Raw genomic sequence first — 27,079 nt, forward strand, 5'->3', positions numbered from 1 at the left:
CCGAGCTCCGCAAGAAAACTCGTGCGAGGGGCCCCGCCCCGCCTGATTGAGATTCCGGCCCCTCGCCTTTACTCAGATAAGTTGGGGACGCATACCCAGGGGATCGAAGCCGCGCAACACCCAGTCCTGAGAAAGCCCGTAGAGGGAGTTTTGGGAAGCGCAGGGGGCACAGTCTCCCAGTCCATATCGCTCGCCCCTGCGCCGGCATACGAGATAAGTACTAGTCCTGGGGATAAAAAGTGTTTAGCAGCGCGTGTCATGCAGATATGAGGAACGCAACATTGGCATTGTAAAAAGGAGAATACCAGCGCCCCAAGCCACACGTGGCGAAGGTCGCGCTGGCATTTATACTGACGACTTGTTTTGCTAAAAAGACAAGTACGGCGAACGGCATAGTCCGTGGGGAGCCGTATCATTAAGCCTGGGAAGAAAGTATGAATGCGGCATGGAGTGAATGACCGTGTGTATGTGTGACCAAGAATAACACATTCTTTCTTTGTAGCGGAAGACGTGACCAGTCTACACCGTTTTTGAGACGCAGCAGAGACTGACAGCTTATCAAGGACCGAGCACTTGGACCGGTCAATGGACCCAAGCTAAGTGTTGCATGCTAGACTAACTGACAGTGGTTGCCCACTGCCAATTGAACTGCTCAAAGGGGTCAATTGTTTGTTTATGTGATTCATAATTCAGAAAGCGTACTGTTTGGCCCAGCCTGTAGGCACTGCAGGAATTACCATTTGGTGTGTTATGAAGATGAAGGTGTGCAGCAGTTGAGCCTCACCCAATCTCCCCCTACCTACCCATTACCTCGCCCTATTCCTTTTCCCGGTTTTCCCACAACCCCCCAACCTATCCAATCAACGAGACCCTAACCCTCTTTCCCTGCCCTGGTCGCGAAGGCCTGCGTAAGCTTCGTCTTGCAGGTATCAAGACCAGTGTGGGGGTAGTTGGTACATCCACTCCTGCGCCAGGTACCGGTGTACAACCCTGACAGTAATCATCTGAAGAATGTCTTGAGCCCTCATCGGGTGGCGAGCTCTTTCCCATGGATGTATGTAGTACAGCTCCGATGTATTGGAGCTTTTGAGACGGTGTTCTTGTAATTGAGGGAGAAGCCCAGTCTGTGAAGAGAGGGTCAGGCAACGTTGAGATGATCCAGGATTTGTTAGGGAGAACGCCCTGATCATCCAATCATCCACGTAGGGCTAGATGTAATTTCCCCTCTCTCCTGAGACTCGCTGCCACCACCGCCATCAGTTTGGTGAAAACCCTTGGGGAAGAGGTCAGCCCGAATGAGAACTCGAAATTGATAGTGCGAGGCGCCAACTGCGAACCTCCGATATTTTGTGTGCTTGAGATGGATTGGCACATGAAAATAAGCATCCTGAAGGTCCAATGACACCAACCAATCCTGGAGTTGGAGGGCCTGAAGGATTTAGGAACGTGTGATAATCTTGAACTGGTCTTCCTGAGGAACTTGTTCAAGTATCTTAAGTCCAAGATGGGTCTCAGACCTCCATCCTTTTTGGGGGATCAAAAAATATGGGGAATACCTACTCTTGTTCCTCTCTGCTACAGGCACCGGTTATATAGCGCCTTTACGTAGCAGGGTTAAAATGTTCTGCACGAGGAGCGGATCCGGAATCCTCAAAGAATTTCCATGGTGGATTGTTCGGAGGCTTCTTTATAAAAGGAAGGAAGTAGCCGTGGGCTACTGTTTCCAGGGCCCAAGCATCCGAAGTAATTTCTTGCCATTCTTCTAGATGCTGAGATTCCGCTTTCCTCTGAAATGAGGCATTCCGGTACATTAGGTGTACCGTATTGAAGCCCAAAAGGGGCAACTGAATGCTCTCTCTCTTCAAAAATAGAAGTGAGAGACTTGAAAAAGTCCTTCAGGAGATCACCATATATTTTTCTGGTTTTGAACCCAGAGGCTTCGACATTGTCGAAGTCGAAGTCTTCTTAGACAGTGACCTTTTTTGGAAGGCCGCTTTGCTCTAATGACTTAGCTGGCAAAATTGCGCTTGATGGGCGTCATCGGCAACAACGGCATGGAATGTCTCTAAGGAGTCAACGTCCTCGACCTCTCCCCATATCTCGAATGATCCTTCGATTTTTCAGACAGGGCCTCAAGGGCTCTCGAACCGGATCATGCCTTTTACCCATGCTCGAGGGCACGCAAGTTTTATGTCGAGACCTCTCCTTTCTGGCTTCCTTAGAAGGTTTGGTCAGAGCACAGCTTTGTTTCTCAAATATTTTTCACATTTCCACTCTGAAATCTTCCCATTCAGCTGGTGTTGACTTTTTCGAAGGGCATGCGGCCATTTTGGGGGAACAGTCAGACGAAAAAGTAGACGAAGGCTACCTGCAGTGCCTCCTCTTCGACAAGGACGAGTGGCGGAAACCACTCCTTGACCTAGCTTGGCCTTCCTCCGAGGAGAGGCGCCTCTCGACTCATCAGTCAAAGGCTTAGTAGGTCAGGGCTTACGGGACTCCAGTATTTTTCCTACCTTAAGCTTCCCATTCCCTCAAGGCTTTTCCCCATCATTAACTGGCACTTGGAACAAACTGTAGTATCATGGTCCTCCCCGAGGCACCATCGGCAGATTCGATGCAGGTCGGTTAGGGACACCTTCGATCCATAAACCGGACTTGGGTGTCGATGGTGTAGATGAAGACATTATCACTCGAGAAACAAACGTCACAGTTATGAGGCGAAGAAAACGATGTTTGTGAAAAAACGGAACTGAGGCCAACGGGTGCCGCTCGTGCTATATATTCCCTCTGATGAAGTCACCCTCGACGCGACGCCTTCGAGGGACATCGACTAGACGCCATCGACACAGCGCCCTCTGCCTAAATTCTTTTCCAAAGCATTGGAAGCTGGACATTACATGTCAAAGATGAGCAATACGTTGGAGGACACAATCCATTCGAAAATGGGGGCGGGGGGGTGAAAGGTGGCACAGACATGCCGGTGCGAGCAAACCCTTATAATAATCATAATAATTTTGCATTAATATATCGCTACGAACCCTCAGGTATCTGAGCGCTGCTTTTTGTTGCCCACGGTGTGTGGTGCTCATTTATCGACCTCAGAAGGCTGAAAAGCTGCGTTTGGCCCTGCCGGGATTCGAACCTGTGTCAGAGGCTCTGCACAGATGTCAAAGCGAACTCTCTACCCGCTGTGCTATCAGACCAGCTAACAGTGTATCTTACAGAGGGTGGCAGAGTCGCACCCTGGCCCTTCAAGCTAAATGCTCCCTGCCCCCTTCGGCATAGCAATGTGTATGAGAGAAGAGCGAAAAGGCAATAATGTGAGAGTGGAGATAGTTTGGGAGTGAGATACAGATCAGGATGACAGATAGGGAGCGTTAAGGAGAAGTGAATGAGAGGGAATATCGAGATGAAGAAAGACATACGAGAGAGTTAGCAGGTGGTAGAGAGAAGAAAAGGGATAGAGAGACAGAAATCTTACCATAGGGATGAGGGGAGAGAAAGAAAACTGGTAATAATGGGAGAGAGGAATATGGGAGAGAAAGAAAGACAAAGAGCGACAAATAGTAGCAGAGAGATAGAGACAAAGGCCTGAAGGATAGCTCAGGGCAACGTGTTGGTCTTAGAAACAAGACCACGCATAGAAACACAGGTTTGAATCCCGGTCTTGCGCTTAGAAACTGGTCTCCGGTATTAAGCATGTTATAAAAGAACAATTATATCGGATACATTACTCTCCGTAATGGTATTTCTGATGCTTGTATCTGCTTGGATTCACATGCTATGCATAGGCCGACATCTAGTGGAATCTGCGGAGGTTGTTTTCCAAACTCGAAAAGGAACGTCGAAAGGGTGTGCCAGTAATACTAGCCCTAGTGTGACATCCACTGTACCCATGGTCCATCATGCATCGAGGTCCCTCAGATTGTTTTGTTTCCGTCATGTGGCAGCATGAAATGAAGTGTAGCGCGAGTACAGGTGTATCCAAGAAGATAAATATCAGAGAAGCTCATATAACATCTATGCACCTTCTCTCAGGAGAGGAAGGGTGGGCGCATGTGAATCTAAGCAGATTCAAGCATCAGAAATAAGATTACGGTGAGTAATGTATCCCTTCTGAGGCTTGTGGAATCTGCTCAGATCACATGCTACGCATAGATTAGCAAGCAGTGTTAGGAGAAGGTGATGGGTTGTGAGAAGGATCAGCGGCAAATAGATTTTTAGAACCGCTTGTCCCATCTATGCATCTGCTCTGGAATGAGTGTCAATGCAGTAGTGCTGAGTAAAAGTGTGTATTGCGCTCCATGCAGCTGCTTTGTAAATGCTGTCTAAGGGAACATTTGCGATAAATGCCAGAGTAGCTCCTGTGCTCCTTGTGGAGTGAGCTCTTGGTGTGAAAGGCGTTTTGTTTCATAATGAATAGCATAGTTGGATGCATCAGACTATCCATCTGGAGAGGGCATTTTTGGAAATGCAGTCTCCTTCTCTGCCTGGTGCTACGGAGACAAACAGTTGGTCTGTTTTTCTAAGCGGTCTGGTCTTGTTTACATAGTAAAGGAACGCCCTCCTCGCATCCAGTGTGTGGAGTTTTACCTCAGCTGAGCTAGTTGGATTCTGAAAGAAGGCCGGTAGCTCAATGGATTGGTTCATGTGGAATTTGGAAATTAACTCAGGCGAAAAACTAGGATGTGTACGTAAAACCAATTTGTCCTTGCATATGACAAAGAAAGGGACCTGCACTGACGATGCTTGCAATTCACTTCCCTGCTTATGGAAGTAATAGCCACTAAGAAGGCAGTCTTGTATGTCAGGTGTTTAAGACTTGACTTATGCATAGGCTCGAATGGGGGTCCCATGAGCTTTGCAAGTACTACATTGAGATCCCAGCCTGGCGGTGGGTTTGAAATTGGAGGATGGGAGTCTCTTTACCCCCCTCCATGAATGCCTTAATGACTGGAAGTTTCCACCACAATACCTTTCTCTGAGAGGTGGTGTACACTGGTAAAGCCGCAAGGTGGACCTTTATGGAGTTGAATACTAACCCCGAGTCTAACAAGTGGAGCAAATAATTTAGAATGTGTGAAGGAGTACATTCCTTTTGGTGTACGAGCCTCCCTGAGGCTATCCATACACCATTGTGTTAGATTAAGGTGTCCGAACTTTCAGGGGCCTTTCTGCCAAGTTTGAGTGGTTAAGGATATACTGTTATTCCCCCCGTGTTGGGTCAACAGATTCGTCTGGCACGGGAGTTTGATGGAATCGCACAGAGCCAGTTTGCGCAGATGTGGATACCATGGCTGCCTTGCCCACATGGGAGCAACTAGGATGAGCATCATCTGTTCTCTGTGAATCTTGTTCACTACCCTGCTCATTAAAAGGAGTCTGGGGGTGACCTGTTCATACATAGGACGTTCTCCTTGGAGCCTGATTGAGGGAACCTGGACGCCAAGTCTGGCCATTGCTCGTTTTCTCTTGTAGCGAACAAGTCTAGCGTGGGTTAACCCCACAGAGACGATGTGGTCTACAACACTTGAGTTTAGTTGCCACTCATGTTCCTCTGGTAGGGGATCTCTGCTCAGAGAGTCTTCTAGATTGTTGAGTACCCCCGGACGTGTTGGGAGGATAGGAACATCCCCCAGAGTTCCCATCTCAATATTTTCTGTGCCAGCCTGAACAGACTTGGAGAGTGTGTGCCCCCCCTGCTTGTTTACATAGAACATTGCAGTGGTGCTTTCTGTTAGGATTTGAACTGACTGGTTTGTTAGCTGCGCTCGGAATGCTTGAAGCGCTTTGAATACTGCTAGGAGTTCCAGCAGGTTGATGTGGTTTTGTGCAGTGATGCAAGTCCATGAACCATGAGCTGTATGGTGAAGGTAATGTATCCACACCCCCACCCACCGCCCTGGGAGAGTGATGCTTCGGTTGTATCAATCGCCTGTGCTTCCGGGTCGTGAAAGGGTTTTCCCTTCAACAGGTTTTCCTTTGTCCACCAACCTAGATTTTGTACTAGTGTTGGCGAAACTAACACTAGATCGTCCCACTGACCGCTTGCCTGAGACCATCGTTTCGCTAACCAATCCTGCATGGGTCTCAGACGTGCGTGTGGTACCAGGTATATGCACAACGCCATCATGCCTAGTAAACGCATAGCTTTGCATACGCTTATCCGGCTACCGGCTTGATGCGGAGGTATTTGCCATAGCACGTTTCCATGGATGGAAAGGCCAATCCTGCTTCTGTGTGTAAGACAGCTCCTAGGAACTGTTTTGTTCCGTTTGGCACAAGGCTTGACTTTTTCTCGTTTATTGAGAAGCCCAATTGGAAGAGAAGGTTTATGGTACTTTGCGTGTTTTGTTTGCAAAGGGGGGGTGACTCCCTGGTGATCAGCCAGTCATCCAGATAGGGGTACACTGGGACTGCCAGTAGAGCAGGTCAGACGGCGCTGGGCGGAAGTTTCTCGACCCACAAGTTTACTGCCCGTGTCTGGTTTGTTGTCTCTAGGGAAGGTTGAATCCTTCTTTCGACAGATTGTAAAATAGGGATGAATTGGGTGGCAGCTTTCTTGTCCCCCAAAATATCTCCAACAAAGTATTTGTCTAGCTGAGTTTATTGTGTTTGGATACCAAAGTGCTAAGCTGCCTTAATTAACGTGTCATTATGGAGAGGCTGATTGTCCACCTGCGAATCGCCCACTGGTAAGTCCTGCTGAATTGGCGAGGCCAGGGTATCCTCATCAGACTGTTGGTAGTTTTCATTATTATCAGTGTCTGCATGAACATCATACAGATCACCTTGTACTGGTTGGACTGTACTTAACACAGGTAGAGTATCAGGCCAAGCTTTTTTAGCTGGGGGCTGGGAACTGGAAGCCTAAGCTGTAGGAGGTGTAACTTGAAAGTTCTGGTATACCGTTTTTTTTTCCTCTAAGAAAGTGGCCATTAAGGTCATTCAAGTCATGACTATGTCTTCCGAGAGTCTATGTGGCTGAACTGGGAATGACACCAAGGTACTGAGGGGTAGAGTCTTTCCCTAGGGGTGTAGGATGGCCCTGGAATGTCAACTGGGCCGGAGGCTGAAGCTGGCCCTTGTTCTTTAAAGCTTCTGCCAATGAACCTTCCTCTTGTGGGACAGAGTGTTTCTCCCCAATAGTAGGGGTAAACTTGTCCTTAGACTTATTACGATTGGGGCTCTTGGAGGAGTGTTTCTTGGAGTGCTTGGACTTTAGCAGGCTCTCAGGGACGTGCTTTTTTTACTAGGTGGGATAAAATAGTGCTTTTTTTAGGCTACAGCCGTTTCGACGTAGGATGTCACCTTTCAGCACTGGAGGGGACCGCAGGCTTGTCTGCCGACATTCGGTCGATGTTTTAGGGACAGCGTTTTCTTTGTCTCTAGACTTACGGGGCCTGTCATGGGGCGATCGGGACCTCGAGTGCCCAGAATACAGGGATTGTAGACCTCCCCTTGACGCAGTGTTTGGGCGTTTGTTCGACTGTCTCTATTCCTTGCCCGAGCATGTGTGTTTAGTGGCGGGGTAATGTTAGTGCTTTCGCCGCCGGGTGTCGTCCCCTTAACAGAGCAGCCGGCCTGTCTCTTGGGGTCAGGGGCCTGCACTTCCCTGTCGCCCTCGCTGTCTGTAAAGACCGCAACACTGCCATCAATGGAGGCTCCCTCCACGTCCATGGCGTGATGGGCCCATCGTTTAGTTCTTCGGTCTCTAAAAGGTTTTGGTTTAAGAGCTTGCAGGCTCGACAATGCCCCTTGTCGTGGTGACGCGCTAACCACAAGTTGCATACCCGGTGCTCGTCTATCCACAGAAATATTTTACTGCACGTGGGACAAACATTTTTCTTCATGTTTATGGGGAATGGCAGCCATGCGAGAAAGGGAAAGAAGAGAGAAAATGCATTCTACAATGACCACCCCCCACTCTCCCTACTGTTGGGGCCTAAGCCCGGTGTAGTCTTCCAAGGCCGAAAGGGTCCAGAGTCTGGAATTATCTGACAGTCTTGCTTTTCACCACGTCAATGAAGTAGTCTAAGTCGGAGCAGAAAAGGACAGGAAGAGCAACTAGTTTACATTTTTCATAAGCAAATGGCGTTAGCCGAATAGAACTCTGCGATAGGCGTCCGTGATGATGGAACAATCTGGAGGGACCTCGATGCGTGAAGGACCATGGGTACAGTGACGTCAGTAGGCATAGTATTACTGGCACGCCCTGTCGACGTCCCTTTTCGAGTTTGGAAAACTCGAACTGTAATACTCTGCAACTTCCACTAGATGTCGGCCTATGCATAGCATGTGATCTAAGCAGATTCCACAAGCCTCAGAAATATAAATATATTATATAATTAGAGAAGAAGCGAAGCAATAGAAAGACAAAAATAGTGGCAATGGGGAAAGAAAGAAAAACAGAGTGAGACACACGGGGAGTTCTGTTCTTCCTCATCATAGTACTTATTCTTTGGAGGTCCCCCCTCTTCATGACCAGGACTCTTTCCATTTCCTTTTCACTTTCCTTGCTTCACCCCCTTGCTCATGCCCTGCAATCGCCTATCCGCATGCCACACCACACAGTAGTAGTACGACCCACTGTATGCCGCTTAAAGGGCACTTTCGGTCCTCCGTGAAAACCAGTTTTGCACCATAAATGAACTATCATGGTGAAAAAGAAACTAAAAGGGTCAGCTGCTGTCACCATCTCTGAATGTGACCTAATCACAATCGACTGACCTTGCGCCTTATTTTCGTGCCCAATACTCCCACAGATCTTCGTCTTGTGTGCCTGTTGTGCTTAATGCTGGCCCCAAATAAAAGCACACGGTTTAAATGTGGGACTATATTCTCAGGAGGATAGCTCAGCGGCAACGTGCTCACATTGAAAGCAAGACGACACGGAGCAACAGAGGTTTGATCTCCGGGTCCGGGCTTAGAAACCTCTGGGTGTTAAGCGTGTTATAAATAACCTATCATTGAAATGGATTTTGGTTTAAAACAGATATGGGGGAGCGGGGATGGGGGGATAGCGGCAGAGAAATTGGTTCGTCTTACCCACAGAGGGTTATTTTATTCAGAAGCGCTTTGTCAATCCTCAGCTCCACTTCAGGTTGTCAGGTTTTGTGTGACTATAATTTGCCATGTCCGAGCACAGTCATCTATCAAAAAGAACAACGTACTTACCAACTGTAACGTTCTTTCAACTGGATGTTGCTCCCACGTATTCCTCATCTCAGATATCTTTTCTCCCAGCTCTGCTGCTTCGGAAATTTTTTTTCACCAAAGGGTGCTGTGCTTGAAGACGCAGAGTTGTAGTCCCTCGAGAGCCGCCGTCGAGCGTCAACGTCATCCGCAGTATAACGGGCTCAAGCCGCGCCCGTTAGCTCAGTTCTGTTTTTACAGTGTTAATGGTCGCATCAGTTGATCAGGCTTTGAAAGTCCTTTGGCTCTTAAGGAAGTTGGAGTACAACTGGTGTATACTGTACAGAGGGGTAGGTTGGGAGGGTCTATGAGGAATACATGGGAGCAACATCCAGTCGAAAGAACGTTACAGTTGGCAAGTAACTTTTTCTTCGAATGGATTGTGTCCTCCCACGTATTCCTCATCTTAGATAGGCTCCCAAAGCAGTAAGAATTTGGAGGAGGGAGTACCAGAAATTTCAATCATGGACTGAATGAAGGACGACTTTTGCAAAGAGGCCTCCTTGATATGATGTAGAGTCCAAGCAGTAATGCTTCACAAAAGTGTGAATGTAAGGTAATCTTCTGTGACAGGTGGAAATCAGACACTATTTTAGGTAAGAAGGATTATTTGACCTTTAGAATGACCTTGTCCCTATGGAAAATGGTGTGAGGAGGCTTACAAAAGTGCGTGCAATCCACTCACCCTGCGGGCTGATATCATAGCCACTAGTAAATTTATTTTCAAAGTGAGGAGCCTTAACGGTTAAGAATGTAAAGGCTCAAAAGGGCACAAATTAGAAACTTTAAAACTAAATTTAAATCCCAGATGGGAACCTGAAAAGGCGTTGGAAGGTACACATTTGTCAGACCTTTTAGAAAGTCGGTAACTAAAAGGCATTTTAAATTAAGAAACTTCTTCCGAGGAGGGCTTGAAGATAGATAGCGCTGCCAAGTATCCTTCAATAGTGCAAACTTGGAGCCCCAAATTGTCTAAGTGTAAAAGGAAAGAAAGTACTGTAGGAGTACTACATGAGAATGGATCCACATTCTTATCCCTGCACCAGATAATTAACTTGTTCCAACAACACAAGGATTTTGTTGGTGGCCTTGTAAAATCTCCATTAAGTCATCCGGAAGGTCCCAAACTTTAGATCTCCGCCTCTCAGAAACCATACGTGAAGGCCGAGTGTCTTCACTTCGGGATGGAGAACCCAACCTTCCTCTTGCGAGAGACGATCCTCTCGTTGTGGAAGACATATTGGAGGGCAGATGGACATGACCAGAAGGTCCGGGTACCATGTCCTCCTGGAACCAATCTGGGGCAATTAGGATCATGGTTCCCGAACTTTCGCAACCTGATTACATGAGGAATCACGGGGACTGGAGGAAATGCATATAGGAGTGGAAATACCCAGTCCACCACAAACACGTCCCCTAGCGCTCCTCTTGGGGGAAATTCCCTTGAGCAATATAGTTTGCACCGGTCGCGAACAGATCCACTTGAGGGGTTACCCAAAGGGTGAAGATCTCTTGGACTTCCCGAGCTAGTTCCCACTCATGGGACACTGCTTTGCCTGCACAGAGCGTCCGCCGCCGTGTTTTGCTCTCCGACTAGGTGAACTGCTGATAGAGAGATTCCTTCTTGCATTGCCCAGAACCAGAGCTGCATTGCATCTCTGCACAGTGGACGTGATCCTACGCCTCCTCTTTTGTTGAGGTAGTACATGGCCACTGTGTTGTCCGTCATTATCAGGACATTCTTACCCCGTACAGAGGGCAGAAAGTCCTTCAGCGCTAGTCTGATTACCGTCAGCTCCAAAAGCTTGATGTGTAGTTTGGACTCCGATGGAGACCAACGATCGCTGATCGTCAGTTTGTTGGTGAGGGCTCCCCACCCCGTGAGTGAGGCGTCCGTCACTACCGTTCTCTCCGGCCATGGTTGCTGCCAAAAAGGTTCTCCCTTGAGGATATTTTCCTTGCAAGACCACCATAGAAGATCTTGAGCCACTCTGGCCGGGACTTGTAGAAGGATCTGACATCTCCCCCGAAAATTGGGACCATTGAGTCCCGAGGGCCCACTGAAGGGAGCTCATTCTCAATCTGGCCTCTGGCACCAGAGAAATGCAGGATGCCATGAGCCCCAGCAACCTCAGAAAATCAAAAGCCGGCATATTTTGGGCATTCTGAAACTTTACCATCTGCAGAATGTGATGAGCTCTCTCCTAGGGAGGCGAGCCTTTCCCATAGGAAGTATCCAGGATTGCTCCAATGAATTGGAGTCTTTGGCGTGGAATCATTTGCGACTTCTTGTAATTCAGGGAGAAGCCCAGTCTGTAAGAAGTGGCAGGTCATGGTCAAATGTTCCTGGGCTCGTTCGGGTGAACTTGTCCTGATTAGCCAATCGTCCAGGTAAGGGTAGACGTGAATCCCCCCACTCTTGACTCGCTGCCACTCCAGCCATCAGCTTGGTGAAAACCCTCCGAGCGAAGGTCAGCCCAAATGGCAGAACCCGAAACTGATCATGAGAACCGCCAACCGCGAACCTCAGGTACTTTCTGTGCTTCAGATGGATTGGCACATGAAAGTAAGCATCCTGAAGGTCCAACAAAACCAGCCAGTCAGTCCTGAAGCTGAAGAACCTGAAGGATCTGAGAAAGGGTCACCATCTTGAACTTATCCTTGCTGAGGAATTTGTCCAAGATGGGTCTCAATCCTCTGTCCTTTTTGGGAATGAGAAAATACGGGGAGTACCAAACCTTGTTTCTCTCCGCTACAGTTACATGTTCTATTGCACCTTTCTCTAGCAGGGTTGAAATCTCCTGCACAAGAAGCGGGCCTGGAATTTTGACAGAATCGGCTCCTGGTGGATGATCTTGAGGGCTTTGTTGAAAAGGAAGGCATTAACCAGGGGTCAATCTCTAGCGCCCAGGCATCTGACGTAATGCCCCTCCATTCGTTCAGATACCGAGTGATCCTGCCTCCCAGCGGGGTCTTGTGGGTGAAGACCACAGAGTGGCTTTGCAGCGGCTGCAGAAGCAGCTGAGGAGGAGGTAGCCGCTGCTGGGGCTGATCTAGCACCTTTCCCTCTTCCACCACAAGGGGGTTTTCTCTGTTGGCCTCTGACTGGCCTGTCCCCTCCTTCCAAAAGAGTAGAAATGAAAGGGGCGGCTCCTCCAGGAAGATGAACCTGCGTAGGAGTGTAGCCGAGGCTGTTTTATAGCGGCACGGAGGGATTTAGCTGCCGCTTTTGAGGTCTGCAGCTTATCGAAGCTCTCGTCCGCCTTGCTGCAGAACAGCCTCAAGCTGTCAAAAGGCATATAGAGTCATCTGGACAGCACATCAGGTGCAAAGCCAGATTTCCTCAGCCATGCAAATCTGTGTAGGACCGTGCTAGATGCCATGGACCTGCTTACACCATCAGCAGTGTCCAATCCTGACTGGAGGCATTCCTCCATAGCCTCCGTTCCATCTTTCACCATCGCCAGGAAACATCCTGTTCCTCACCCGACGGGATGTATTCAGCCGCTGATGTCATACAGTCCCACAGAGTGTATGTAAATCTTGCAAAAGTGCAAGTTACATTTGAAGATTTAAGGGCCATGCTGCCCGAAGAGAAGACTTTCTGGCACCAAGCATCAATGTTTTTAGACAAAGGCATCGGAATTAAGGAATGCCTCGATCAAGGCGTCGAAGGCGTCCATGGAGGCTTAGACGTCGGTGAGGGAGGCCTCGACACCGTTGCGGAAGGTATCGACGCCAACTTCGGTGGCAGCTTCGACGCGGTCGAAGGTTGCGTCGAGTCGAGATTAGACTGCGACGTGGACGCCATTTTGGTCGGCCATCACCCCTGATTTATGCATTGGTGGTTTCACTTTTTTTTTTTAGGCAAGCTGTCGGAGAACATTCCCCCAATGACACCCTCGACTTTTTGGTGGATCTCGCGTGCCTGTCTTTGATCTCCCTCCGTCACTTGGAGTGGGCAAGGGCATGATCTTCACAAAGCTTTTTCGAGGGGGTCTGGACCGCATTTTTTTGCATTGAAACCCTAAAAGCCTCCCATTTTTCTAAGGAATCGTGCTTGGAAGGGTAGGCTATGACCCTTCTGTCAGACGAGGAGGAAGAGGAAGACCTATGTCGCTTCTTCGATCTTTTGGACGAAGGAGGATTTCTTTGAGCGACTTTTAGACCTTGATCTCCTCGACCTGTGTCGAGACTTTCCGCTCGACCCTCCCAAATCGGTCTTTTCGAAAACTTCCTCCCCCCACCGCCAGCCTACCTTTCCGTTCCTTAAGAGCCTTATTGGACATAGCCTGACAGGAACCACATTCGTATACCAGATTGTCAGGCTCAGACATCAAAGGCAATTATGATTGGGATCGGTAATCGACATTTTTCTTCCACACTTTAGACTTTTTTTAAACCCGTCTTGGGTGTGGTTGGAGTCGATGACATTTTGTTGAAGAAAAACTGTTGCGCCGTTGTGACACAAAGCAGTGCTCGGAAAAACAGAACTGAGCTAATGGGCGTGGTTCGAGCCCTTTGTACTGCGGATGACGACGGCGGCCCTCGAGGGATTACAGCTCTGCGGCTTCGAGCACAGTGCCCTCTGGTGAAATTTGTTTTTCCGAAGAAGCAGAGTTGGGAGACAAGATATCTAAGATGAGGAATACATGGGAGGACACAATCCATTCAAAGTATATTTGTCGGTTGAAACATTTTGTTCAAGTGTGGCACTAAATGTCAGCTGTGCTGGCAACATCTGCCAAGTTGGACTGACCTCTTCAGTTTGGCTGCCTCACTTCTTTGCTGGGTCGGGACCGATTTATCTTGTATTGGTATGCGCTTGTGATCATGGCCGATATGAGAATAGATATATAGGAATGTCAGTCTCATAGCTGCCTTTTGGCGAGAGATTGTAACAATACCGGCATTTTCACTTTGCGATTACTCACTTCTTGTATGCTGGTCTGTGTTCGGCGGCGTTGCCCGGCATCGTGTCAGAGGTTAGTCGCTACTCTGGCAGCAAATCGATCAACTGTGCATGTGCTAGCTTGTGGCAGATTCATCTCAGCATTGCTAAGATTCTAGCGCGGTCCTCAGGCTTGAACTGCACAATGCATTGGGCTAGGCTGCTGGAGGGATGCAATGCTGTCCATGTTGAGTGCGGTTTACCAACCCAAATTAAGCCTAAAGCCCATCTATCTGCATGATGGACTTATCATTTATATGGTGCCTGAACGCATCAGTAAGTTTTTCACCATTTAATTTAAAAATAAATCACCACCTGCAGTGCCAGGCACTGTTTGATTGGATCCAGAACAAAGAAAATCTGTCTGAAGGTATCACAATAATGTCTATAATTGGTAGTTCCCTGGGCCATTATGGATTGTTCACGTGTCTATGGTGGGTCATTCACCGGATAAATGGGAGATCCTCATTGAGCCTTCTAATGTGAAATCCCAGCTTCTGGATCAACCACAATTCTTTATGTTGGATTGCCCACACGCTGTTTGGAGAGTTTTTTTACTGCATTTACAACCCACCAGACCAGGTCATCGGTGTATGTTGGTATGCTATGTAGTGAGTCACCAATGGAGTGGTTTGGGTTCTGCACCTTATTTTTGAGTGGTGTTCCCCAATTCCCTTATGGACTGGTCTTGTCTGGCCGATGTATTTCTTGCCACACAGGCACTGGATGCAATAAATTACGTTCAGTGTTTTACAGTTAGAAAACTGCTTTATTTCCCACACTTTGCTGTGTGCAGTAAAGAATGTAATTTTGCTTGTGAACGGCAGGAACCGCACAGTTGATGCCCCGTTCGTCTGAGGTTCCACAAAGTAGTTTTAGCAGATTTCCTCAGAAATTGTGCACCTCTTCAATGCCATCCTTGGCAGGGGTTCTCATGGGAGTGCTAGTCTGATCAATGGCCAGAATTGTTTAATAAGGCCCCTGAATTGGGAAGTGTTGTGACAATATGTAGTTACACATGTCATTTTCTGTTCCTGCATTGGTGGTCTATCTTTTAGGTATGGAGTGTTTCTCGAGGGCAGGGGGGCGGGGGGGGTGATAAACTTTTCCTGGATTGGTTTAAATGTTTTTACGGGTATCCACATGCTTGAGTATGACAGTCAAGTTGTGCATAAAAATAATTGAGAGGTGCAGTTCTGGGGAATCCTCAGGTATTGCCTTAACAGGAGATTTTGTTTGCGGTGCATGGGATGGTAACTTTTGTATTAAAGCAGGGCATCATTTTTTAACAAAGTGCATTTTAGTTTGTCATTAGGAAGTGGATCTTGCGTTTGTTCGAGCTTATTGTGAATTTTATATGTGGGTAACATTCACTGACCCAGTACCAGAATTCTTCCAGTAGGTCGGAACTCCTTTTCCAAATGAAGATGACATCAATTAATCTTTTCCATGATATGATATGATAGGTTATAACGTGCTTAATACCCAGAGGTTTCTAAGCGCAGATCCGGGGATCGAACCTGCGGTGCCCCGTGTCGTCTTGTTTACAAGGCGAGCACGTTGTCCCTGAGCTATCTTCCCATTTACGAATGTTCCGGGCCTAGGGATGGTTTGCCGAGAAGATTTACATCCCTTCGAGGCTTGCCATGTAAATTATGGCTAAGCTTGGAGCAAATGTCGCTCCCGTTGCGGTCCCGCAGACCCGTTGGTAAAACTTGCTCTCAAACTTGAAGACTTTTTTGGTCAAGGCTATGTGAAGATCCATGATGAATTCTATGGGTACCCTTTGTTGTAGATCACTGTGCACGAGTTGGTTCCAAACACATTCCAACGCTTGCTGCTGTAGAATGCTTGTGTACAACGCTGTGATAGCCATGGTCACAAGCAATTCCACTTGGGGGTTAAAGGGTTATTTCTCAAAGCAGCCGATCGTGGTCATAGTGTCACAAAGATCTGACTGAGCAATTATCGGTTTAAGAAAGTAGTCTATAAACTTGTTCAACTATTCTAATATGGATCTGCAACCTGACACAAAGGGGCGGCCCGGTGGTTTTTATGCATCTTGGGATTGCATAAAAAAAGCAGTGTTCTCCCCTCTGAAATGTTTTGAAACAAATTTTTGTTGAAGACTAACAATTTCCAGAATTTGTCTAATGGCCATTGTTGGATCTGTGTCTAAAGGTTGCTAATTTTCTCATTGCTCCATAACCATGTCTAAATACTGGTCCGTTGTTTGGACCAATATGCCTCCTCCTTTGTATGCAGCTTTTGTTATGAGCTCTGAATTAGAGCTCAACTTTTTTAGTGCTTGCCGCTCTGTCAGGCTGTGTCTCACATTTAGTTTTTTGCTTTTCATTTCCTTCAGGACGCATGCTTCAAAAGTGACCACCTCTTTTGGCATCTGGTTCTCCGTGGGGCTAAGACTCAATTTTTGACGTAGAACTGTATCTTCCATGTCTACTGTGCTCTCTTGATTCTGAAAGAATCCCTTCAATCAAATTTGTCCAAAAAAAAAAGTTCTGTATTTCTGACTCAGCTAGAAACAATTGGTTGGGACAAATGAGCCCTTTTGCTAGTGCTGCGTATGATTGTGACAGCCAATAGATTGAACGGTGGGAGTTGCAGGTTTGCATCTACCACCTTGTGCGTCACCTGCGTGGTCGGTACATCCCAAGACCCTGGTTCCAATATGATTCAGTTTGTTGCCCCCATTGGCTCACTCGGCCTAAAGAAAGCCCTGTTTGGTGGTGTGCCTGTACTTGCTATACTCCCACAGGTATTCTACTGGCAAGTGAGCTATAGGACCCTGAAAATGTAACCCACCTTTTGCAAGATCTGGGAGCTTATTACTGTGGTTGACCTCCATCTGCTATCCTATCCTCCAAGTTGTTTTCTGCCAGGTAGGGGAACATAGCCTCAAGTTTGAATTTATATGTCCTTTGAAAGTTTAGATTTTTTGTTTACTGCAGAGGCTTTAAATTGGTCAATTTCTGTATTTATCACCCATCGTTTATCTCTTACTTTGACAAGTGCTGTATTCTCGCAAAACTCTTCCATATCCAGATCCCTTTGAATTTTATCACAGGTCTTTTAAGGCTGTTGTAAGAACATGAGATCTCTGCTAAATTTTATTGCAATATGGCTGAAGTTTGTGCGGTATTCTAAATCGTCCAGACACAAAACTGGTTGTTTCGTACAACTAGATCTGCCAGCATTATATTTGATTTAAGGTATTCTCGCAGAAAGTGTCTGTGTGACTCTGTTCTAAAGCATTTCCTGAGTTTTACATCTTCTCCTGAGACGCCTTCCGATTGTGGTGCATCAGTCCCCGTCAGGTTAAAGAGGTAAGGCCCTCTCAGTAGTTCCGTGATTATTTGTTCGATGTAGTGGGGGTATTACTCTCAGCCATGGATCTACAACTATATAGGCACTTGTTGCCTGCTATATGGTGTGTTGATTTGTCGGTGGGATAAAGGGAGAGAAAACCACTCTGGTTCTCGTTTCTCAGAGACCGCCAATGGTCAACTGCTGTCAGACATTTTCTAAAATGACTTCATGGTTCCTTAGTACAGAACTTACTAGAATATAAATAGCTATACAGGAGGGAGCCCTACTGTTGAGTACTTGGGGGTTAAACTAAATACTGGTTACATAATTGTACCCAACGACTTTAAGGAATATTGTTCCATAATTTTTAAGTGCATTCAATGCTAAATAATCTCTCGGGACAATGCACGGACACCAATATTTAACTGTATTAATGGTTCTGATTTTTGCGCCATTAATGATGCAATTTTAGAACAATTTTTAAATCATTGCTTACACTTTCTTGCATGAATAATTTTTGATGTGTGAACATAAGGAAAATTGGATGCATATGGATCTAGCAACAATATTTTTTATCTCTACAGTCTAACCAAACATGAAGACCACCATGTGCTGTGAAGACCACTATGAACCCCAACAAAACGTTAGTTAAAACAGGGTCGTCTACAATTCTATGGACATGGGGTGCTATTTGCCCCAGTTTTGAGCAGAAGGGTATTTCAATCCCTGCTTCTGGTTAGACGTTTCAGCGGCTCGCTCAATTGGCAACCTTCTTAAGGACTTTATTCTATGTTGGAACCCTCCAAGAATAAGGAATAAGCCAAGACATGGCTACATAAAGCTCCACCCTCAAGACCCAAGAAATGTAAAAAGCATAAGAAAGGATGTAAAACTGGAAAGCGAACTGACATTTGCAAAGGAAATAAAGTCCATCCTAAAAACATGTGCATGGTAGAAGGGCTTGGAAACATGGAAAATGCAGAAAATTACCAAACTAGCCCATCTTTAAGAAAACACATCACAACTGAATATTACAACTAAATCGCTGTCAGCAGTAAAAAGAAACTTGACTCAAAGTCACGGCATGGAGTGAGCACAGGTCCAATGGTGGCGGCTGCAAGAGTGGGTTGCATTCCCATGACCTTATAGTGATGCTCCTAATGAAAGGTGATCAATTAAACATGGAGAGACCTTGTAAAGAAATTTCAGTTAAGTGTAATGTGGCAGCTGTACCAAACCAGTGGGTATTTGCTTTGCAGACATTTATTCTGCCTTTAAATGGCCAGTGGAATCCCACCTCTCCCTGTCAGCACACTAGAGACAAGATGCAATGAGTGCAGATGTCGGTGCAGTTGCTCAAAGAAATGTCTGGAGTGTTCACAGGGCAACCGCGGTGGGTATTGCCGACTCAGTTCGTTGTCATCCACCCATTCAAGACCGAGATCCTTTTTATTGGGACCCCAGCTCCCACCACCTTCCCTCTCTCCCTCTGGCTGCCCCCCATGGGTCCCCTCCCCTCACCCTCTCGGGAGGCAAGAAACATTGGTGTCCTCTTTGATTCCTCCCTCACCTTCTCTCATCACATCGTGGTCCTTGCCAAGAAGGACAGCGATCAGCTGCACCACATCAGAGGTATTCCCCTTTTCCTCACCTTCCCCCCAGTAACTCAATGTCTCCAGAGCTCTGGTCCTCTCTAGGCTCGACTACTGGAACAGCCTCTTCCTCAATCTTCCTTCTTCCTCCCTTCGTCCTTTTCAACTAATCCAAAAAAGGACTGCAAGACTTGGCCTCAAGTCCAGTGATTGCATTTCTCTCGCCCTAATGTCTCTCCACTGGCTCCCGGTTGCTCCTAGGATCAAATTCAAGACCCTTTGCATCATTCACAAAACCTTCTTGGGTCTGGGACCCCCGCTACTTCCCACGCTCTCTCCATAAATAGTTCCCTGCTAAATCCCTTCGGTCTGCTAGCTCCAACTCTTTGCGGATCAGAGACTTCTCTAAGCCAAGAGTGGGGGTTAGAGGTCTCTCCTAGCAAAAAAGGTGGCAAGCCCAAATAACATACTGGGATTGCTCTGGGGCGCCTGTGCCGGTCAGCCACAGACCGAGGTTCAGCCCACTGCAGTGATATGTAAAGCAAGGGAACAGATCGGTCGGCTTACCAGAGCCGAGCCCCCATACTCACCTGACCTTCCAATGTACAATATACACGGGATCCCACTCACACGAGAGACCTTTCCAATACCATTTTAAGAAACTGAGGAGACAGGGACTGGGTGACTTGGTGAATGACGTGCAGTTCATAAAAATGGAAACCTTACAAACGAGGGGTGCTCATGTATTAATAGGACTATGGCGGTACTGAGACTAAAATGGACTGAATTTCCTCAAGCGCCCGACCCCCACTAGTGTCAAGCCAATATAAAATTAGAAGAAAGAAGGTAGTGGGGGTGCACAGGCGCAGGAAACCCTGGCAGGAAACACTGGGGGTAACATTAAGCAATGAGCACTGGAACTCCATTGGCATGCAGACACGTTACCCATCCCTAAATAGCCGGTTTAGGTCGATACATTACACATTTCTACATCAAGCGTACTATTCCCCAGCTAAGTTGAATAGAATCTAACCTGAGACACTCTCCACGTGTAGGAGATGCCGTGAGCAATGTGGCATGGGCATGCGTACAGTTGAGGCCCTTTTTAGGAAGAATTGAGGAAGCCATGTCGGGGATGTTACAGTCAAAATGAATCTATACACTCAAGTTATGGCTCCTAGCATTAATTGGCCGAGACCCCAGTGGAGAGAAAAAGTTGTTTGGGGTGGCCAGTGTGACTGCCAGATATCTCCTAGATAAAATGTGGAGGAAACTTACTGCACTTGGGTTTGCGAGATAGCTGCAATTCATGAACACATGTGAACAAAGAGAAACCCGTTACGCTATGTCACTCCCAGCCAGTAGCCAACCTATCGACTACTGGGCCCCCTTCAGACAATACTACTCAGCCTTGAAACAAAACTCGTCCTCAGATGGGGAAGACTCATCATAGGCGTGACTCAAGTCACGAGGAGGAAAGACCACGCAGGGGATAAAGCAGTGAGGTATTCGAACGATATGTAATTAGCTGGGCACACACTAGGAACCAGAATTTATGCAAAAAACCTGGAACCCTAACAGACCCAGAGGATGATGTTGTGCTGCCATAATAGACACAGAATGTGACGATAATGGACTCTCTAACATATGTACTGTCACAGAACTACCTTGTGTACAATGCCAACGAGCTGCTTGTAGGGGGGTGGGCAATAATAGCAGGATGGGGAAGTAGAATGTTTATTATGAAAATCAATAAAGTAAGTTGTTAAAGAAATATGTCTCTCCTCCACAGGAGACTCCCCCTGGAATGGTCTCCCTGCCCCTCAGGCTTGAGGCGGATCGCCTTAAGTGTCGGATGCTCCTCAAGACCCTCCTTTTATACCTCCTCCATCACTCTCCCCTGCTAAAACACCTTCTGCCACAGTGACAAGCTGCCTGGGTTTCTCCGAGTAGTACAGGGCCCCAGCCCCACCCCTCCCCTGCCCTGCCCAGCCCAGCCCAGCCCAGCCCCACCCTTCCCTGGCACTTGCCCTATGGCCTCCCCTTAGCACTTGCCCCTTCACCATTTTCCCTTCTCACCTTAACACTTAATTTTGCGCAGACCGGCACCTCCCAGTCTTGCCCCCCTTTTTCTCTAGTACCTCCTCTTCTACTTTGACTCTTCAATCATGGATTCCTCTGGTTTCTTAATGTTTCTGAAAAGACTACGGAAAACTGCTTGTACTGTCCTCTGATATTAAAGCCTATGTCCAAAAACAAAGGTGTCATTTTGCAGCCCACCTACACTTCATGACTTAAGTACTTATCCACTAGGACAGCAGTCACCTGACCTGTGGGAGAATGCGGTGGTGGCCAATATGTACCTTACCATTTATTTGGGGTCTCACCCTTGAAACTGCAATGCTTCAATCAGTACAGATTTGGGGAGGGGCAGGTGCACTGTAAAATGGGAAGAAAGACTAACCTTGACTTTCTTGTCCAGATATGCCAGTTAATAAAAAAGGGATCTGTTCATTAATGAATTGTTGAAGTATACCCTCAAATAAAAGCATAGCAAGATCCATGTTCTCATATAAATACCAATACACTGTTAGGCATGAACTCTTTCCTGAGCGTTACATCAGATAAAGATAGAGCTAGATTACCCAAATCTCATACATGCATTCCATGTAGTGCCAGGTAGGGTTACCAAAGAAACACAGAATCAACAAAGGATACTCACTGCTGCTCCAAGTATTCCCAAAGACACTGCAAAATATCTGGATTACGGATCTCATTCTCCTGGGAGCTCTGAGACATGGTGGAATGATAAAAACGCTCCGTCCACGAGATACAAGCTGGAGTATCTACAACTCTGAAGACAAAGATGAAATTATTAAATCCTTGCTGATTAGGCCCTAAAGTAAATGACTATCAATATGTGGACAGTGACCCCTTCTGTCCCCAAGAGATTATGGTTTGGGAAGATATCTCGCTCTCACACCACACAAATAGTCTATAGCCTTTCTTGATACAGGTACAATGTCACGTCATATTAATAAATGCAAAAAACGTCACTCCAAGAGATCAATTTCTGTGATGATTCACAAAAATATATGTATTTCATTTCTCGAATTATAAACAGCCGACATGTGTTTCGACCACCGGTCGTTTTCAAGGCTGCAAGGATCTTGATAGTACAAATCTTGAAATAAATATAAGATGTGCCAATTGGTCCAGTAGCTTAGTATATTAGAAATTCAGACTCCAAATGCCAACTATCACCTGGTCTTGTATAGGGGCTCAATCCCTCCCGCCCGCTATATCCAAAAGGCCTTTATTGTACTATCAAGATACATCCTTACAGCCTTGAAAACGACCGGTGGTCGAAACACGTGTCAAGGCATTTTCTAGTGTATCAAGACATGAGTTCCAATGCATTAGATCCAATTGACTCTATCTGGCCTTCATCCTGAAATGCCACTCTATACCTCTAGAGCAGCGGTGCAGTTTGTGGTAAGCTGTAAGGGAGAAGGTTCATTTCTGTGCCAATTCCCTTTAACCTTAGAAATCCCCAGCTCTTTTGCTGGACTCAAAGCTTTTTAATTTTAACTCCTGAGTGGGACTTTTTCTCTCACTCCCTCATTTGTTTTCCCAGACTACGATTTTCTGTGTTTTACCGTTTTATGGAGTCTGGTAAACTCCACAGTCATCTGCGTTTTGCATTGCGACAGCACCTTTTTGCATGCAGTGCCACTGAAGTCCTTTGTACATTGTTCATTTACATTTTCTTGGGTGAACTACTGTTCCCAAGAATAGTAAGATGGCCCCTGTCTTAACTTTTCCTTTGTTGGTCCAGCCCACACCAACCTATGTGGAGTGCTGGGAGATTATATATTAACTCTTTTAACCCATTCTTCATGTAACATTCTGTTACACTAACTTGATTGGCTGGTGGCAGTGGTTTCTGGTTTACTACCTGGCGATATGTATCTGCAGGCTGATACATCAACTGCAGTACAGCACGCAAGGGTGACCATTTTCCCAAAATGGCCCCTTTTTGTCAGTTAGTTTCTTCTGGACTTTAACTGTGTTTGAATCGGGTTTGAGTCCTTTGTGTGTTTTACCTTTGACGGGCTTCAGCCCTGAAGCGCACCCAGGCTCCAGTGTGTCTGGAAAGGCAGGAAGTGAGGGAGGGTCCCAAAGCTTCCCTGTCCTTTGTTTCTGGATGTGCCAGAGTGAAACCAGTCCCTATTGGCTGATCGACAGCGGAGGGCTGTGAATGAATGGGAAATTGCATAAAAAGTAAGGCTTTTGGAAATAGAGGGAGAGTCGACCACTGGCGGACAACATCCGACGAAGACAACGTGGTGCCAACAGCACCCTCCTGGACCATAAAGTGCCCGTTGAAGCCCTGCAGCTGTGCGGACCCCATTTTTGTATAAACCGGGAAGACCCGTGTAGAGGAGGTCCCAGACATGGCCTGCACCTCTGCCCCTCATTTCGAGGTACCAGAAGAGTACTAACCAAGGTATGTGACGTATGAGGAACAAATGAACCAACAAAGAGCTGCACTGGGGCTCTGCCCAGTGTACATCAGAAGATCCATTGCTGTTGAAGCGCCCATAACCAGACAACCCTGGGCAGCACGGTACCCTATCAGATAGCCGTACCAGCCGCTGATACGAAACGAAGAGTACATACAGACGGTCCACGAAGAGACCCAAAGAGCCTTAATGGAAGGCCAGTGGAAATGAGACAAGGGCCTGAACAGACTCGCGAATGAACGAAAACAGCCATCGAAGATAGCACGCCAGTGCGAGTAGCTACGAAAATAAATGTAATGTACACAGAGAAGAGACGATGTTAAAACGTGAGGAAACATTGCTACGAGACAAGATGGAAGCAACCGACCAGTTAAACGTGTGTAAATAGGCTTGGAACGCAAGAAGCTAAAGAAAACGATACTGCTTGCAGTGCTTAGTAGAAGATTAGAGCGGCAAGCGCCAACCATATATCTACCTCAATAAGACACATTATACAAGTGAGACTCCATTTTGTAAAAGCAGAAATGTACCCAGGCTGCCAGAGGCCTGACAGGCCAAGTTTCGTAACCCAGCCAGAGGCAAGAGCAGGTGCGGAATCGAAACTCAGAGTGGCTCATGTCTAGGAAATCGAGGTCATCCAGAGAAGGGGAGCAGAGCGTTCGCTAACGAGACTCAGACTTCAGAGCATACCAGCCTGCCCCATGAAGGTCAAGATAAGGGGGGCCCATGCAGGTGGCGAGGCCGAAACAGAAGTACACTAAAATCTGGAAACTGAAGCAGATTCATGGTGAACTAGCACGTGATCAGCCAGGCGCGAGGAGGTACCACCGCCTGATGTCACCCAGAACCCGAGGATGCCATAACTTTTCCTGATAAAAGGCTACAGTTTCGAGGCCATACCCAGCCAACTAATAGACACATAGCCCAAGATACTGATTGATGGAAGGGAGGCAAGGTGAAACTTGGGACACCAGGCACCTGGGTGTCCATTCTGCATGCTGCCAATTAAAAGTGGGGACATTTATGTCTAGTGGTGTAACCTGCCCAATCACAATGGACCAAGTTATCTGGGGTCCTATATATCGTAGAACCAATAAGACGTCATACTTGCAGTGACGTCTATCACGTGTGATGTAGAGGGAGGGGCGTAGATGCCAACCCGATAATTATCCAATCTGCATGCTCTATTATCATATACAGATACAGCACCTATACTTAAGTTACCTTTCCAAACCAATTATATTGCATGACGAGTTTTGTAGAATTAGACGTCAATTATGACGAATATTGCCTATAAGAATTGCTGTTCCACTGAAGTTTGTGGAAGTTGGAGCGAGACAGGTGATCGCAACGATGCCGATTCCATTTGTTTCCCCGTTTGATGTACTTGTCATTAAACAGACTTCCCTTTGCCAAACTACTGAGTCCTCATTATTGAGTCGTGTTGGAGTAAGTTAATCCTGCACCCCCATCCCTCACATGGTGCAGCTATCCTGTCTTACAAGTAGTAGAGGGTGAGCACTGACCTATGGGCCCGTCAGTGAATTTCCCGCTCTCCTGTACACCCGTACGGACGACTTCCATCCTTAGACTGGTGGGACCAACTAGCCTCTAGACCAGTGGTCTGCAACCTTTGGTTCTCCAGATGTTTCGTACTACAACTCCTATGCTATCTGGCTATTGACTCTGCTGGTTAGGGATGACGGGAGTTGTAGTCCAAAACATCTTGGAAGCCAAACGTTGCAGACCCCTGCTCTAGACAAACTATTTTGTCACAACACTCGACTTGCTGTGACTTTCCAAAGCGGCAGAATCTCAATACCCAGGGTATGCATTGTCTTCCGAAGTGCGAATCCGGCCAAACCTTTGTTGGGCTCCAGATGACCCTACAGAAGCAGGGAATCTGCATCCAGAGTCCCCTCACCAGAGTCCAGGACCAAGGAACTTCTAACCAGAGCTTTTTGTTCTTTGGTGCTGCGAAAAAGGCGCCAAAACCACTGAAATCGAGGAAAATCTATTGCTGCCGTGTCACACTCTCTCGAGTGCTGCCGCAGGAGCCTGCCAGACGTTCTCCCTTTCGTCACCACGACCAAGGTCCGGAACAAGGGTCTGCTGTACTGCAATCAGAAGGCATCCATCTGGAACAAATTCTTCAGTTCACAGGTACTGTGGGTTTTGGGGTATATCATACTTTTGCCATTTGGGGCGCTTCCTACCTGGGGGAGTGCTTTTTAACACTACTCCAGGTTGGCCTCAACTTACTTAAACTGGTCTTTCAGCTTGTGCTTCAAGGCGGCGACTGTTGAGTTGCTGAGATTTTCTATTTGAACTACTGACTATTTAGGAACATTTTCTAATAAGAGAGCGTCAGAACTTTGACTTTGCCCATTGGCTGTCCTGGCTCCGTAAAGGCCCCCTTCTGGACTTATTGGCTTTGGCAGTGATTGTTCCCTTAAAGGTTTTAATTGTTTAACACTATTGCTGGGATAAAAGACTGCCTGCATCCCTCTTGGAGAATAACTGTTTTTGTAGAATACCAGCATGCTCTGATCTAACCATAATCCTTTCCTCCTTTATAACTCAATACTGCAAAGATGACACAAAATAAGTTATTTCTGACCTCCTATGACGTCACCCATGATGCTGTAAAATATATAACATGAAAAATGACCCACCTGCTTTATTTTTCACTTTAATTGAATCCCAACTTGGGATTAATGTCACTATCAGTTGCTACTTTTTAAAGAATGCTTTAAATATCTGTGTATATATATATAAATATGTATATTATAACTTTAAGTGTGCAAGTGTTTACTTGGATACCTGTATTTACTGATTTCACTGCACAGCTCACATTACCCTTCTTAAGATAAGCCTGGCTGTTCAGTCACACTACCAACTTGTGTAGTACAGGCCTATATTAAAAAGTGGGTTATCTTATACCAAGAGATAAGTCTTGTGTAGTTCCAAACCAGCTGGACTGCACTAATTCTTACCTAACAAGCTTTGCACGCAAAGCTGCTCAGAGAAGTTGCCAGCGTACAATTTAACTTTTTTAAGATGACTTCAAGTAAACTGCAGGGGAATAAGGGTGCTTGTTGAGTTATCTTAGCAATTATGCTAATGGTTCAAAAACCAGAGCTGTGGTGAAAGTGGGCACACATGGAGTATTACCCGGTCAAATGCAACATTGCTGGAGGTGTAGCTGTTAAGGGACAACTCGTGCAGTCATTTATTACAGAGACCGCATTTCTCAAGTTGAAACTGAAGCCTGCCTTGTTCAGAGGAAACAAACTCCAACTAACCTGTCAGAGGATTCTGCAATGTTGCCTGCTCCCTTTAGCAATCCTATTTCCAGCAAACACATTGATTAACTGTAGCAACATCTGCATTCAACTAGACATGCATGCAAGAAAAGTGGTGCAGAACGCCAAACCTGAAAGAAACTCATTCTTGTAACAGAACTGGCACCAGAAAGGTTTTTGTAC

The 27,079-nt window shown here is 46.6% G+C and overlaps 1 protein-coding gene across 4 annotated transcripts in view; it reads right to left on the minus strand.

The window, feature by feature from the left end:
* Positions 1–27,079, minus strand: part of TP63 (tumor protein p63) — a 1,032,286-nt gene that overhangs the window by 829,964 nt on the left and 175,243 nt on the right. For 3 of the 4 annotated variants that reach the window (XM_069617457.1, XM_069617461.1, XM_069617463.1), the window contains exon 1: positions 21,788–21,879. In XM_069617457.1, the coding sequence (XP_069473558.1) occupies positions 21,788–21,864 (77 nt within the window). In that variant the 5' untranslated portion in view covers positions 21,865–21,879. Of the gene's footprint in view, positions 1–21,787; positions 21,920–27,079 lie in introns of those variants that run through there. The other variant, XM_069617458.1, reaches the window with a different exon arrangement.

This window comes from Ambystoma mexicanum, chromosome 10 (assembly GCF_040938575.1).
Source record: "Ambystoma mexicanum isolate Mex_15411 chromosome 10, UKY_AmexF1_1, whole genome shotgun sequence".
Taxonomy (NCBI): domain Eukaryota; kingdom Metazoa; phylum Chordata; class Amphibia; order Caudata; family Ambystomatidae; genus Ambystoma; species Ambystoma mexicanum.